Source organism: Salvia hispanica, chromosome 1 (assembly GCF_023119035.1).
Source record: "Salvia hispanica cultivar TCC Black 2014 chromosome 1, UniMelb_Shisp_WGS_1.0, whole genome shotgun sequence".
Taxonomy (NCBI): domain Eukaryota; kingdom Viridiplantae; phylum Streptophyta; class Magnoliopsida; order Lamiales; family Lamiaceae; genus Salvia; species Salvia hispanica.
In genome coordinates, this window is record NC_062965.1 from 23,275,183 (window position 1) to 23,289,445 (window position 14,263).

The 14,263-nt window shown below is 35.2% G+C and overlaps 3 protein-coding genes and 1 long non-coding RNA gene across 6 annotated transcripts in view; 2 read left to right on the forward strand and 2 right to left on the reverse strand.

Moving 5' to 3' along the window:
* Positions 1–14,263, reverse strand: part of LOC125190981 (receptor-like protein 18) — a 61,305-nt gene that overhangs the window by 5,675 nt on the left and 41,367 nt on the right. The gene's annotated exons all lie outside the window — the stretch shown is intronic.
* Positions 1,539–3,047, forward strand: LOC125200862. 2 transcript variants are annotated; one of them, XR_007172791.1, is made up of 2 exons: positions 1,539–2,195; positions 2,330–3,047. It is a non-coding gene; the product is annotated as an uncharacterized LOC125200862 (long non-coding RNA). The 2 variants fall into 2 exon arrangements; XR_007172792.1 differs by having other exon boundaries at positions 1,539–2,190.
* LOC125200861 lies at positions 3,930–9,660 on the reverse strand. 2 transcript variants are annotated; one of them, XM_048098672.1, is made up of 2 exons: positions 8,843–9,486; positions 3,930–3,971 (listed from the first exon to the last, which is right to left on the reverse strand). In XM_048098672.1, exon 1 carries the CDS (start codon positions 9,382–9,384, stop codon positions 8,848–8,850), a length of 537 nt encoding a protein of 178 aa, XP_047954629.1. In that variant the 5' UTR covers positions 9,385–9,486; the 3' UTR covers positions 3,930–3,971; positions 8,843–8,847. The 2 variants fall into 2 exon arrangements, with proteins under 2 accessions (XP_047954629.1, XP_047954628.1); XM_048098671.1 differs by lacking the exon at positions 3,930–3,971 and adding an exon at positions 9,622–9,660 and having other exon boundaries at positions 8,720–9,386.
* Positions 5,909–8,246, forward strand: LOC125200858 (receptor-like protein Cf-9 homolog). Its single transcript, XM_048098668.1, has 4 exons — positions 5,909–6,059; positions 6,467–6,613; positions 6,684–6,755; positions 6,816–8,246. Exons 1-4 carry the CDS (start codon positions 6,014–6,016, stop codon positions 8,036–8,038), a joined length of 1,488 nt encoding a protein of 495 aa, XP_047954625.1. The 5' UTR covers positions 5,909–6,013; the 3' UTR covers positions 8,039–8,246.

The window sequence follows — 14,263 nt, forward strand, 5'->3', positions numbered from 1 at the left end:
CAACTACCATTCAAATGAAAAATCACTAGACTATTCTGTTTATGATATTAAAGATTTTTTTCGAAGACTTTTTCTTTGTGCTCATTAATTAATTATTATATAAAATTTAAATTGTACATGTATCACTTATTTCACTTTCAAACAAGTGTCACTCCCTATGTGCTCAAACCCTCTTCCCTCCACATAAAAAGAAACACAACACAACTTTGAGTTATATATATAGAGAGAGGGGTCATCTTCCATTACTTATAGTATTATAATCCAAAATTAAGACCAAATCTGCATCCTTAGATTTTAAAATGAGTGGATGAGAATGAACCTTACAAATTTCAATAAATAGTAGATAAAATATCAACAAAAGGGTAATATCGTCATTACGTTATCATATATCACTACGTGTATTACAAATATCAACAATATCACATAAGAATATCAACACATATTTTATTAAGATTTTATATGCATTATATTGAAATTTTTTTATGTATTTGTTGATAAAAATCTGGTTACAACATTTACGAAAACTAAAATAAAAAATATCAAATTTCATCATCCGAACGTTGTTGGAACATATGCAATTGAGATCTCGTTAGAATCCTTATAAAATTATCTTTAATTTGATATATTTTTTGCGAAAAAATAATTTAAATCGAGAGAGTTACGTAAATTTAAAGTTTTAAGATGATTTTAATGAGAGAGAATTGACATTAATACCCCTAATTTTTATTTAATAATTTTCTTAATTAAAAATATAATTTATGTGACATTATTTTAACCACTAATCTTCTAATCTAATGGCTCAGATTTAGTCTTAATTTGAGATTGTTAATTAGTTAGCAATTGATCACTCCCCATAAGGAGAGAGCTTAAATGTCGTAACCCTTTAATAGAAAGGGAGCTAATAATATATTTGTATAATTATTTTACTTATTTTATGTTTTATTATATAGTTGTGGTGATTTGATTTGATTTACATTTACATAGGGTTAGTATTTGATTTGGTTTTTATAGAAGATCTTCTTGTACGTGTGAAGTCCTTTTTTTAACATAACGAAGAATTATGTTATTAATTTCATTCTCTATACGGTTTCTAAAGAAAAATTCATGACTAATTAAATTAAAATAAAATAGAGACAAAGTGAATTTTTATTTTTGTGTATTTTAGTCAAAATTACACTAATCATCCGTTGATCGTTAGTTTTTTACGGAACCGTCATAAAAGGACCGATCCCACGACGATTTTATGTTGTTTAGGATTCGCATTTCAAAATGTGATTGTTTTGGACCAACTTCGTATTTCGGCCATATATTTAAGATTGTCCACGTTCATTATCGTTGATTTATTCAGCATCGAATGTAGAAGTCCAAATTTTTGACTTGGGTGAAAAATCATCACTATTTTGTCCACATTGCACTGACTTGACTTACGTGGTCAAGAGTCAGTCATTACTCCCTAATTAATCATAAAAAAAAACACGCTTACAATTTTAAGTTATATATATACACTTTTAATGTCTCGATTTAACCACCCACACATTACTTCTTTTGAAATCAAGCCTAATGGATAGATCTTACCATCTCCACCTCCTTATAACATCACTCTTTCTACTTCAATGGTTAATTGATTATAGCTCAGCCAACTCAGATTTCAACACTGATCGTTCTTCACTTACTGCCTTCAAATCTCAAATCTCTTTCGATCCCCATAACATATTGACCAAAAATTGGAGCCGAGAGAGCAGTATTTGTAGTTGGATGGGAGTTACTTGTGATTCTCGCTATCACAGAGTCACTCAGTTGAACATATCGTCCATGGGTATTGTAGGAACCATTCCACCAGAAATCGGAAATATTTCTTTTCTCGTTTCTTTAGATATGAGCGAAAACTCTTTTCATGGTCCTATCCCCACATCTATTTTTAACATGCCAATTTTAGAAGTCTTGAATTTGAGGAATAATAGTTTGTCTAGTGGTCTGCCTCTTGATGTGTGCAAACATAATTTTCGTAGGCTTAAGAGACTTCGTATTTCTTACAATAAGTTGTATGGGGAAATACCATCGAGTTTGGGGCAGTGTTCAAAGCTTGAGTATATTTCTTGTACAACAAAAGTTTTAGAGGAAACGTGCCAACCGAAATTGGAAACTTGACATTGGTTCAAGAACAATTCTTGGGTGCTAACAATTTAAGTGGTAAGGTATAACATCATGATCTTAATGATTTTGCAAAATGACTAAATATGCTTTTATGTTAAAATCAATTGATATGATTGTCACGTGTTACCGTTTAGTTTGACTTATCTTATGATAATTTGATGCAATTTACTCGTAGGTAACATTCCAAGGGAAATTGGGAATTTAACAATGCTTCAATTGTTGGACCTTGGTGACAATAAATTCAGTGGTGAGATCTTATCTCAAGCTCTCTTATATTTTGGCTTGTTTTGCATTGAAATTATCTTTTTAATGTCATTTCAATAATTATTTTCGGAGGTATTATTCATTTTGTTTCTTTGCAGGTTTTATAGTTATGCATCTCTTTAACAGAGGTTCTATTATAAATAGGAGAGATAAATCATTATGAGACGAATCTATGCCATCATGATACGATTATATCTTCGAAATTATCTTTCATATTTGCATTATAAATAGGACCTATTGTTAGGTTTGTGTTAAAATGACAACCCCTCTTAAAATGACACCGTGACACCGCTTATACAGCAATATTATAAACGCTACACAGCAATATTACAAACACTACACAACAATCTATAGATTGTTGTATAGTGTGTCGGGTATTGCTGGACAAGACATCGTCTTTTTCCGAATTTTTTTTTTTTGCCACGTGGCAGCTTATTATTCGTCCACGTGTACAAATGATTGGCTAGGAATGGTGGTATGGTGTTATTTTAAGGGGAAGTGGCACCCTAACATGCCCCCCTATTGTTATTCTCATTGTTCAATCAATGAAATCGTAATTATTGTCTTTTATCTTTATTTATTTTTTTTTGTTTAGAAATTCCGATTGTCGACAGAGCAAGGTTTCTCTACGACTTTCTTTACCTTTTTCACTTGAACCCTTATCAACTGGTGCTTTCATCGCGATCACATCACAAGATATCCGAGTATATGTTTGAAATCTAATTAAAGGAAATTTTCGTAACTTGTTCAATTTCACGGTGTAAACAAAACAAGGAAATCCCCATAAAAGATTTTGTATAAAAATGATTAAAATATCCTTTATGTTAAAATCAAGTGGATAAGATGGCCACATGTTACTATTTCATACGTTAGATTGTGATATCCTATGATATTTTTACTCCATCAGTCCCACTATAAGCGAGACGCTTCTTGTAAGCACTCATTTCGGGAGATGATACGCAGGTAATATTCCCAAAGAGTTGGGATATCTCACTAACTTACAAAGTTTAAGCTGGCCCTTTGCCCGCGACTATATATGGCATGACTTCGTTGATGTATTGTGACTTTGCTTTAAATGATTTCAATGAATCATTATCAAGAGATATTGGAAAGATGACATCTAACAGTCCGCCTTCCTAGGGTACAATAAATGCGACAACTGCTACTAAAACGGACTTAAAGAATTCAACATAGGCTAGGGTTTCATTTAAAGAGTTTTGACCAAAATATTTAAAGGAACTATCAGAGCATTTAAAACAACAACTTAACCTAGAAGCTTAAATAAGAAAAAGGAAGATATCATAAATTACGATAAAAAATCTCAAGAGTATGACATACTTTCCAAGATAAAAACCACACGAAAGTCTAAGGCCTCTAAACCGAAAGGAGAGTGCAAAATATTTCAAAAGTATTAAAGTGTATCAAAAACTCAGCGGAAAGCGACCAAGAGAAAGAGTAGCTATGTATGAAGACACAACTACGCTTGAAGTTCAAAACAACCATCTTAATTAGTTATCATACTCAACACCCGCCACCGCTCGTCATCGTTCAACCTGCACATAAGGAAAACACATGCAGGGCTAAGTATTTTGAAATACTCAGTGAGCTCGTTGCCAAAATATTTTATAAGTTATGCCACCCTTACCAAGTGAACTCGAGTTTTAAGCAGTTAAAAGTTAAAAGAGAATATCACGAGTATCACAAAATATATTTTCCAATAGACTGGCCAGTCAAACAACTCCCCATTTTTCTCATCAAATTTCCACAAACTCAACATTTCCATGGTGCGACGAAAGTGTGGCCACACTTTTCGCCCACGAGACCGGCCGACTAGCAAGGACGGCTCCCGATCCCCTCGTGTACACAGCCTGGTAGGGTTTGCGCCCCGTAATCAGACCCGAATTCGTTTAATCATATCCATAGCCCTATAGCCCAATGGAGCGAACTCTCAAACTGGGCATCAGGCGCACAATATCACAACAAAACAGACATAGGCATGGCATAACAATTATACCACCCTTATTTCTCCACATACATAAATTTGCAACATAAAGAGTTTAAGAATAAAGCCCACCTCGACTGCTTAGATTTCAAGTAAGTTCTTTCCCTTGTTATCCGGCTTTGCAACTGAGGTTTCACCTTTTTAATCACATAGGCACATATCACAAATCAGATTCAATACAAACTCCTAACTCATGCATGTCTCAACGTTTTTCCCTTTTCCCACCGATCTATTTTAGTATCATTAATCAATCAAGATTATGTTCATCGCATAAGTTCCATTCACATCTCAAATCTAGACCTAACATCAACATATGTCACACAAGAGTATTTAGCCATCAAACACACACCACACAAACACAACACACACACACACGACACGTACACACACATGCCACACACACACACGCCACACACATGTATACATATTTCCATATCCCCTTTATCCCACTTTCACTCAAACAAGATGTATGAGGGTTCAAGAATATCGATTAATCGGTTAGAAAGAAGAGGAATCAAGTAGGAACGAAGAAGATGAATATAAAAATACCTTGTGAGAAAAACGAACGGTAGAAATTAAGTATTAGACTTGGTTCTTCAAAATTCTTGGATCAAACTTCAATTCTTCTTCAAAAGATGACAAAATATTGGAGAATAGAAGAAGAAAAATTTGGAGAGAGTGAAGAAGGGAGGGGGCGTGTACTATGGGGAAAGGGGGTGAAAATTATGGGGCTAGGGTTAGGGGTTCTCTTATTTATAGTACTCAATAAAATCTTTAGGTAAATAAATAGAATATTTGGTAAGATTTTATTCTCCACAATTAAATAAATAATTATTGTGAAGTAGGGAAGAAGAATTAACAAAAATAGACTAGAGTATCAAGGCATGAAATTTTCGAAATATATGGCTCCCAATTAGCCAAGATTTTGTTTTGGTATATTTTACGAAGTAGAATAAAATATCACGGAGCAAAATAAAATAAAAATTCTCCCATTGGAGGAAAGGAAATAGGCATGTAGTAGCCTTTTAAATAAGGCATGGATTTTTAATATCAACTAAAATAAGATATGGTAAGATCTCTTGAGGTATGAAAAGATTTGGTAGAATATTTAAATTCTAGGTATGGAAGGAAATCAAGTAAGGAATCAATTAAACAAGCAAATAATATTTTCTTCCCAACATAGGTGATTTTCGAAAATCACCTAGGAATATAAGGGGCTCGATTTTTCTCCATAAAAATAAAGAATAATTGGGGTTTGGATTTAATTTGGATAAATATCCCAATAATTAAATTAAATCCGGAAAAATAGAATTCCTTCTCCAAAAGTCCAAGGGTTCGAAAATCTCAATATTTAGTTGACTAGTATTTATGAAAATTTTCCCTAATATTCTCACTCACCCTTAACCAATTAATTCACCTCATAATTTATTAAATCACATGCCACATCACATAGTCTACAATTTTGACTTTTCAAACTTCCCGGTCAAAGAAACTCATGCAATAAATTCATCTATCAAATAATTAACATCTCCCACGTCATCAATAATAAATTCCAGGGCTCTAAAATTAGGGTTCGGAAATTCGGGAGGTTACATGACTTCCCTTCGCAGAATAGGTCTTGAAGAAAATAATTTAACAGGTACGAATTATTCCACCACTTTTGTGCATTTTAATAATTTCTGTGTAAATTTTACTACTTTTGCTAATGGATTTTATATTTCACGAACTCATTTTATAATCACATACAACAAATCTTTTCCACTCACTTTCCTACATTTCCTATAATCATATAATGGTTAGATTGAGCTAAAGTTTATGTATTCGTCATAAAACCTACGGGTGAAATTCCGAAAGAGATCTGCCGTCTTACCAATTTCGAGTGATTGAGCATGTGTTGCAACAAAATTAGTGGTTCAGTGCCAAGAGAACTTGGGAACTTGACAGCCATGATTGGCATATACCTTGGCAATAATGTTTTAAGTGGTACGATTCCAACCATTCTGATAAGATACCAAATTGAACTTTCATGATTTGAAATTCTTGCAGGTCCTATACCAAAAGAGTTGGGTAGTCTTGTTAATTTATGGGAACTCCAGTTAAAAGAAAACTATCTAATCAATGGATCAATACCAAAGGAATTTGGGAACTTGACTTCCCTTTCCTACTTATTGCTTTACAGTAACAAATTAACCGGTATGATATTCTCTTTCATTGCTACATGACCTTGAATACTATCTTTAGCTACACAATTTTGCTTGTACAGGTCATATTCCAAAAGAGATTGGAAGCATGACAGCCATGCGTATGTTATTGCTTCAGGGCAATAATTTAAATGGTATCACTCTCTCTCTCTCTCATATGTCATTCTTGTTCCTAATTACGAATCAATTTGTAGGTCCAATACCTTCCACCATCGGGAATATGTCAGAGCTGACTACTTTATTACTCTTTCAAAACAAATTATCTGGAGAGATTCCATCATCCATTTGCAACTTGAGATTACTTTCACTCCTCCATGTAGCAGACAATCATTTGGAAGGACCAATTCCAAAGTGCTTGGGAAACATCAATAGTTCACTGTGGCTTCTTAATTTGGGTGGAAATCAAATCACAGCCCTTCAATCTACATTTGCAGAAGGATGTAGTCTTCAGGCCCTTACTCTGAATGGCAATAAATTGGAAGGAATACCTCACTCCCTAATCAACTGCCAACGTCTGCAGAGCATTGACGTTGGTGACAATGAAATACGAGGTGCATTTCCCTTCTGGATGGAAAGATTCCCTCAACTTCGCGTCCTCATCTTGAGGTCTAACAAGTTAAATGGTACTATGTTGGAGGCTTCAAAGACTGAACATCCGTTTCCAAAGTTGCAAGTCTTGGATATAGCAAGAAATGATTTTGTTGGCTCGTTACCTGATAGATATTTCAAGAATTTTGGTGGTATGATCGATGCTAAGGAAAATCTAACACGCGATGAGAAGGATGCGCTCCAAGAATTTATAGACTTAAGTTTCACTTTGAAAGGTTTGGATCAGACATTGCGGACATTGTTGGATACGTTTACAACGATTGATTTCTCTTCCAATAAATTTTCTGGGAATATTCCAGTTTCCATAGGCACTCTTAATTCTCTAAGATACTTGAATTTGTCCCACAATACTCTCACGGGACAGATTCCCGTGTCTCTTGGGAATATAAGTCTTCTTGAGTCATTGGATTTGTCATGGAACAGATTGGGTGGAAAAATTCCAAGTGATCTAACAGGGTTGACATTTCTTTCGAAATTAAACCTATCAATGAATAATCTTGTGGGACAGATACCACAATCTACGCAGTTTTCTACCTTTCAGAATGATTCATATGTAGGAAACTTGGGATTGTGTGGAGTCCCGTTGACAAAACAGTGTGAAACAACTGATGGTAAACCAATGTTTCCCCAAGAAGATGAGGATAAAGAGTCAGGATTTATAGATGGATTTGGTTGGCAAAGTGTGGTGATGGGGTATGGATGTGGATGCATAGTTGGAATTGGAATTGGTTACATGTTTGTAAGAAGCGGAAGGCCAAGATGGTTAGTGGACTTCTTTTTTGGGATGGATATAGTAATAGTAAGATGAAGAGAAGAAATAGAGGAAAAGCAGCAACAAGGAGAAGGTGATTCAAGACAAATATTGTGCTTTTCTTGAGTTTCATTTGGAACACTAGCTGGTTGTGTCTATGATGATTTGTGTTTGATGTTTTGCAAATAATGCATCTTAAACTATCCAATGTTGTATTTCTAAGTTAGGCTACTTTTGTTTATAAGATTATACATATTGTCTCTAATGTGTGATTAAGCAACCCTTGCTTGCAATCTGCACAGATGCTAAATAAAATCAAATATTTCAATGTTCAAAATTGTTACTACCTCTGTCCCTGAAAATTTGATACATATTACCATTTCGGTCCGTCCCTGAAAATTTGATACACTTCACTTTTACCATTTTTGGTAGTGGACCCCATATTCCACTAACTCATTCTTACTCACATTTTATTATAAAACTAATACTTTAAAAGTAGGACCCACATCCCACCAACTTTTTCAACTCACTTTCCATTACATTTCTTAAAACCCGTGTCGGGTCAAAGTGTAGCAAATTTTGGGGGATTTTGGGGGACGGAGGGAGTAAATTCTAATCTTCTGTCTTAGACTTTAGACCAAAATATAACTCTGAGATTTTGTTTCTCTTAAACAGAAGTATTTGTTCAGAACTTGATGATTCAAATGTGTTTGTGTGTTTCTAACAATACTAGCAATTTCTGTTAAACTTTAATGAGGACTAATAGGAAACAACTGCAAATAAATTCAATCCCCATAAAATTCAACTCAAAAAAAATAACTAAAATCAAACACCTAAAACTATAAAACAACAAATACACACCTCTGTTACTTGAAGCCTTCATCGTACATCTTCTCGAATTTGCGGGCAAGTGCAAAAGTCTCACACAAGGACGAAGGCTTTCGCAAGTGTAGTTCCCAACGAATAGCATCTTTGAAGCCCGATTCACATATGGAGACAAGGTGAGTCTCCGATAGCGATGCACCCTTAATCTTGACCAAAAGCCTCTCGAACTCGTCCTGATATTCGATCACCGTGTTGAGTTGTTGCAGCTTGCACAGTTTCCCGAAATGATTGTCATGATATGTTGAATCAAACCTCTCTTTCACTGCTTCCATGAACTCAGACCATGATTTCAGCAATTTGTGTTTTTTTCGGTAAATGAGCCAATCCAGCGCCTGCTGCTCGAAGAGTAGTCCGACAAAGTGTAGACGATGCACTTTCGACATTCCGTAATAGTCGAAATACATGTCAACCTTGAAAGTCCATCCCCATGGGTCGTCTCCGTTGAATTTCGGGGGATTGAGCCGAAGATAGGGTCGCTGCTCCGAATTGTTGGACTTTGAATTATCAGCATGAGCCATGGCTGAACAATTTTGATGAAGGAGAAGATTAGGGTTTAGAAAAATATGGAGTAATCTTTGTCATTGATGACATGAAGAACACTTAGACTACACCAGACTTTGTCGGGCATTTCGGCAAACGGTTGGAGTGCCTCTTATGTTGTCATGTGAAATATGATAAATAATGAAATGGTGACATGTTATGATCAAATAAAAAATTATAAAGATCCATTAAAGCACAAATGTTAAAAAAACAACCGTATATGGTTTGGTGACGCAGAGGAGGTCGCACGCCGGCGGCCGAGAGCTGGATATGGTTTGTATGTGTGTGTTAAAGCACCATCTTATTCTCTGGAATTGGGCTCTCTTTTGGGCCAGTTTGTTTTGTTTAAATAATTCAGTTAGGCCCATTTTGTTAAGAAGAATGAAGAAGTTTTGGCCCTTTTTATTTGATTTGAGATTGCTTTTGAGAGTATGGCCCTTTTTTTGTTTTAAAAGTGATTGACCTTCCTTGTACAAAGAGGTCTCCAAGATTAATTCTTCGGATTTAGTTATGAAACTCAAGAAATTAATCTCCTGTATAATTTATCCAAGTAATAAGTCTTCTAGATTTAATTAATTAATTAATTCCAAGTAATTGAATCTTTGAATGTGATTGAGAATCCAAGCCTTAAGTCGAGATCCTAAATTCTCTGATTTAATTATCATGTATTACTGAAGTCTTCTGAGCAAAATAAGAACATAAATAACGTCATTAGGATCATTGCATATCATTCTTTATGAATGTATTTTAGCTAATTTGCTTTTAATATTCTTTCAAGTAGGAATTTTGTGAGGAGTTTGATTTTAAAGTGAATCTTTGCCTAGAGATTTTGTAGAAGCAATAAAAATATTGTTTTCTCATAAAGGGAGAAAGTGATAGGAACCGAATGTTAGAGACCCGTTAAAAGTATTAGTTTTATATTGGGTTGGTGGAATATGAGATTTGCACACTAAAAATGGAATAAAGTAAATGGTTCTGTAAATCGTGAACAACTCAATGGCAAAATGGTTCTTAAAATGGTGGACGGAGGGAGTAATGCATATAATTATATAATCTATAAGTAGATAATACTCCCTCTGTCTCTTTGTAGTAGGAAAAGAAAAAGGTAGAGAGATGAAGAGAGAATAAAATAAGAGAGAAGAAAAGTTGGTGTTTTTTTACAAAATAGAAAATGACTCAGCTATAATGGGACAATCAAAAAAGGAACACGACTCAGCTAGGGAGGGAGTATGATAAGGGTATTTATCTAATCACAATGCCGAAGACGATAAACAAGATAAAAGAGAAGTCCCAGGAGGCGGAATCCCGTCGACAACTCAAGCTAAACAAAGTGCGTAAAATAAAATAGAAAGATACGTATATTCATATATTCATTGATTGATTGAAGAGAATAATAATAGCCCTATTTATACAAATACTAACTTAATGAGCAAGACAACCAAGATATGGAAAAGATATGTAATTCATAAATTATCTAACTGTTGGGTATCGGTGGCGCACACCCGAACTCCACATTAGTATGATATTGCTCGCTTTAGGCAAAGCCCTCACGGTTTTGCTCTTGGGGTACTCCCCAAAAGGCCTCATACTAATGGAGTTGGGGTAGCCCATTTATATGCTTGCAACTCTTGTTCATTCTCCGATGTGGGATATGGTTTGCTCCCTTTCAATCCTCTTTTCAAACCAAGACGACCAGACCAAAGACCACATGCCTACCCCATGTTACAGGTCATCAGGTCACCACAGGTATTGATCGAGCTCACACATCGGAGAACTTGCAAGCACAACCACCGAACCCCGAGCTATACAGGCCCAGCCCCCCTGAACCAAGGCTCTGACGGTGGAAAGAGCAAAACCGTTAGGATTTTGCCCAAAGCGGACAATATCATACTAATGTGGAGTTCGGGTGTGCGCCACCGGGACCCAGTGCACATCCCTACATTTTTCTGCACATCCATTACAAAGTTAATCCTATACAGAAATGAATTAAGTGGTACTATGATATTTTCTCTTTCATTACTCCTCTATCAATTTGAATAATTTAGTGTACTTATGAATAGTATCTCTCTGTTATGTTACTAGCTAATTGCTTGTGTGGCTGATTTATAATCTCACAGGTCATATTCCAAATGGAATTTTTCTTCTCAATAACTTATTTCAATTGGGAATTTCTTACAACCGACTTGGTGGATCATTGCCGATAGAAATTGGTAACACAACCATCTTAAATGTGGATCTTACCTACAATAATTTAAGCGGTATGAATTTTTATTTCCTTTCATAATGTTAATTCTGCCCATTTCATTAATCAAGTTGATTTAACAATTAATGTTGCTAACTCCATTTTACTATCTCCATTTATTTACATTATTCTGTTTGTACTTATATCACTCAACACCATTTGTTATATCTTACTATGATGGAGGAAGTGTAAATGACTACTATTTGTCATTTGATCTGGCTAACTCTTTCATTATATTACAACCTTTTCTTCTCAAATATCGAGTCATCTTGAGATGATAACTAACTTAGTTTCATATCTTTGATAACTTATGGACTCGTATATTAAAAATGACAAACACAATAACATTGGTATATTAACATAATTTTAGATTTACATACTGTGTTTTTGTATTGACATTTAAATACAAATATTAATATTTCACATTTAGTAGGATAATTCAAAATTATGTTGACATTTTTAATTATTGAGTTGATTAGTTATCAATGGTATTATTTTAAGTTAGCTATCATTTGATTACACGTGTTCCTGTATATATTATAATGATGCATTAATTTATGGCAAAAATAGATTATTTTTTGTTTTAATGCATTTGGTTCATATCGATTAAATAGAAATTAACACGAAAAAAAATAAACTTTCAGGTTCGATACCATCCATCTTTGTGAATCAAGGCTGTTTAATTTAGGACTATGGTACAACAACTTGAGTGGAGAGATTTCACCATCCATTTGCAACTTGAGATCCGTTGAAGTACTTTATTTATCAGACAATAATTTGGAAGGAGCAATTCATGATTGTCTGGGAAACTTGGGCTCATCTGCGCTTGTCCTCTCTTTGAATGCAAATAAACTTAGCAGCATCATACCATCAACATTCCCAAAGGTTTGCAGACTTGAGTCAATCAATCTAAATGGAAACAAATTGGAAGGAACACTTCCCCAGACATTGGGCAACTGCCAAGATTTGGTTATCGTGGACATTGGCGATAACAAAATACAAGGTGAGTTTCCCTTTTGGATGGAAACACTCCCTCAACTTCGCGTCCTTGTTTTGAGGTCAAATAAGTTCAATGGTACGATGTCGGTGTCTTCAAAAACTAAGCAGCCTTTCCCAAAGTTGCAAGTAATGGATGTGTCATACAATGCATTTGTTGCTGGTAGTTGCCACTGGCCGTGGCTTAGGCTCTCTGTTCTCCTACTTGTCTTGCATGTTCTAGTTGCTCTTTACAGCTTCCTTGCTTCCGTTGCTGTTTTCTTTGAGTGTCTCTTTAATCTCAAAGTGTGTATCTCAGAGCTTGACTCTGTGTCCTTGAGTAAATTACCTATCCACCCTGTGCCTTAACCGTCTTGAGTGACCCCTGCGCCCCCATACATTGGGTGATTGTGAACTGGGAAATCCTCTTGCCGGGGTACACGTGACAGATAGGGAGGAACTCCTTCTGGACTTGAATCTTGAGTCTGAGATCACTTTGAGGTGACTCCTGTGCGTGTGCGCCTTTGCTGTATAAGTGCTTCTGTGTTTCTTGCATGAGAAATCCCTGCATATCTGTTCTAAGTGGTCTTCTTGACTGTTGTGTGTTTAAGACCACTCTCTGTGAAAGCAGGGTTGCTTGTTGTGCTCTCTGGGTTACTGGTACTTTTGTGTGTGTTAAAATCTTTCTCAAAATGTCCCAGCCAGTTGGCATTGTCCCCTTTAATGGGAAAAATGATTTTGTGATTTGGAAACAGAAAATGAAGTGTGTTTTAATTCAGCATAAAGTTTTCAAATCTGTTGAGGGATTAGTCCCTGACACTGAGTCTGCAGATAAGGCTGCAGAAATGAATGAATTAGCTAGGTCTATTATTATACTCAACCTCTCTGACTCTGTGATCAGAAAGGTTGGTACCATTGAGTCTGCCTCTGAGCTGTGGGAAAAGCTAGATACTCTGTATACTGAAACCTCAATGTCATCAAGAATGTATTTGCTGGAAAAACTCTTTAAGTTTAAACTTGATCTTTCAAAGGACATTGAGGATAATATTGACATTTTTCAAAAGCTTGTTCAAGACATTAAAAGGTCTGGTGACAAAACCATTGATGAGTATACTAGCATTGCCCTAATGAATGCTATCCCTGATTCTTATAATGATGTTAAAGCTGCCATTAAGTGTGGTAGGGATTCTGTCCCCCTTGATTTAATAATTAGTTCTTTAAAATCCAAAGAAATTGAGCTTAAGGAAAATCAAGCTTTTAAAACTGCTCAGTCAAAGGCTTTAAATGTTAGGGGCAGATCTAAAAATAGAGGGGGTAATGAGGACAGTAACTCTAATGGGAATGGTAAAAAGAAGGGCAAGAGTAGGTCCAGGTCTAAGAGCAGGAATCCTAAGGCTAATAGAAAATGTTTTAACTGTGGTGAGGTTGGTCACTATAAAAAGGAGTGCCCTAATCCTAAAAAGAAGAAAAATAATAATAATCAATTGGATTCCATGGCTAACCTAGCTAAGGATAGTGATTCTGAAGGTGTTTGCTTCATGACTCATGATATTCTTTCTGTTAACTCTACTCTTGGCTGTTCTTTTTCCATTAATGACTGGCTAATTGATTCTGGATGCACCTATCATATCTCTCCTTTC

Bases quoted from the DNA above. Each gene is read 5' to 3' on its own strand.
- LOC125200858 (XM_048098668.1), top strand. From the start codon at position 6,014: ATGACTTCCCTTCGCAGAATAGGTCTTGAAGAAAATAATTTAACAG. The intron at 6,060-6,466 runs GTACGAATTATT...AAATTCTTGCAG, and splicing joins TGAAGAAAATAATTTAACAG to GTCCTATACCAAAAGAGTTG. The intron at 6,756-6,815 runs GTATCACTCTCT...ATCAATTTGTAG, and splicing joins TCAGGGCAATAATTTAAATG to GTCCAATACCTTCCACCATC.
- LOC125200861 (XM_048098672.1), bottom strand. From the start codon at position 9,384: ATGGCTCATGCTGATAATTCAAAGTCCAACAATTCGGAGCAGCGACCC.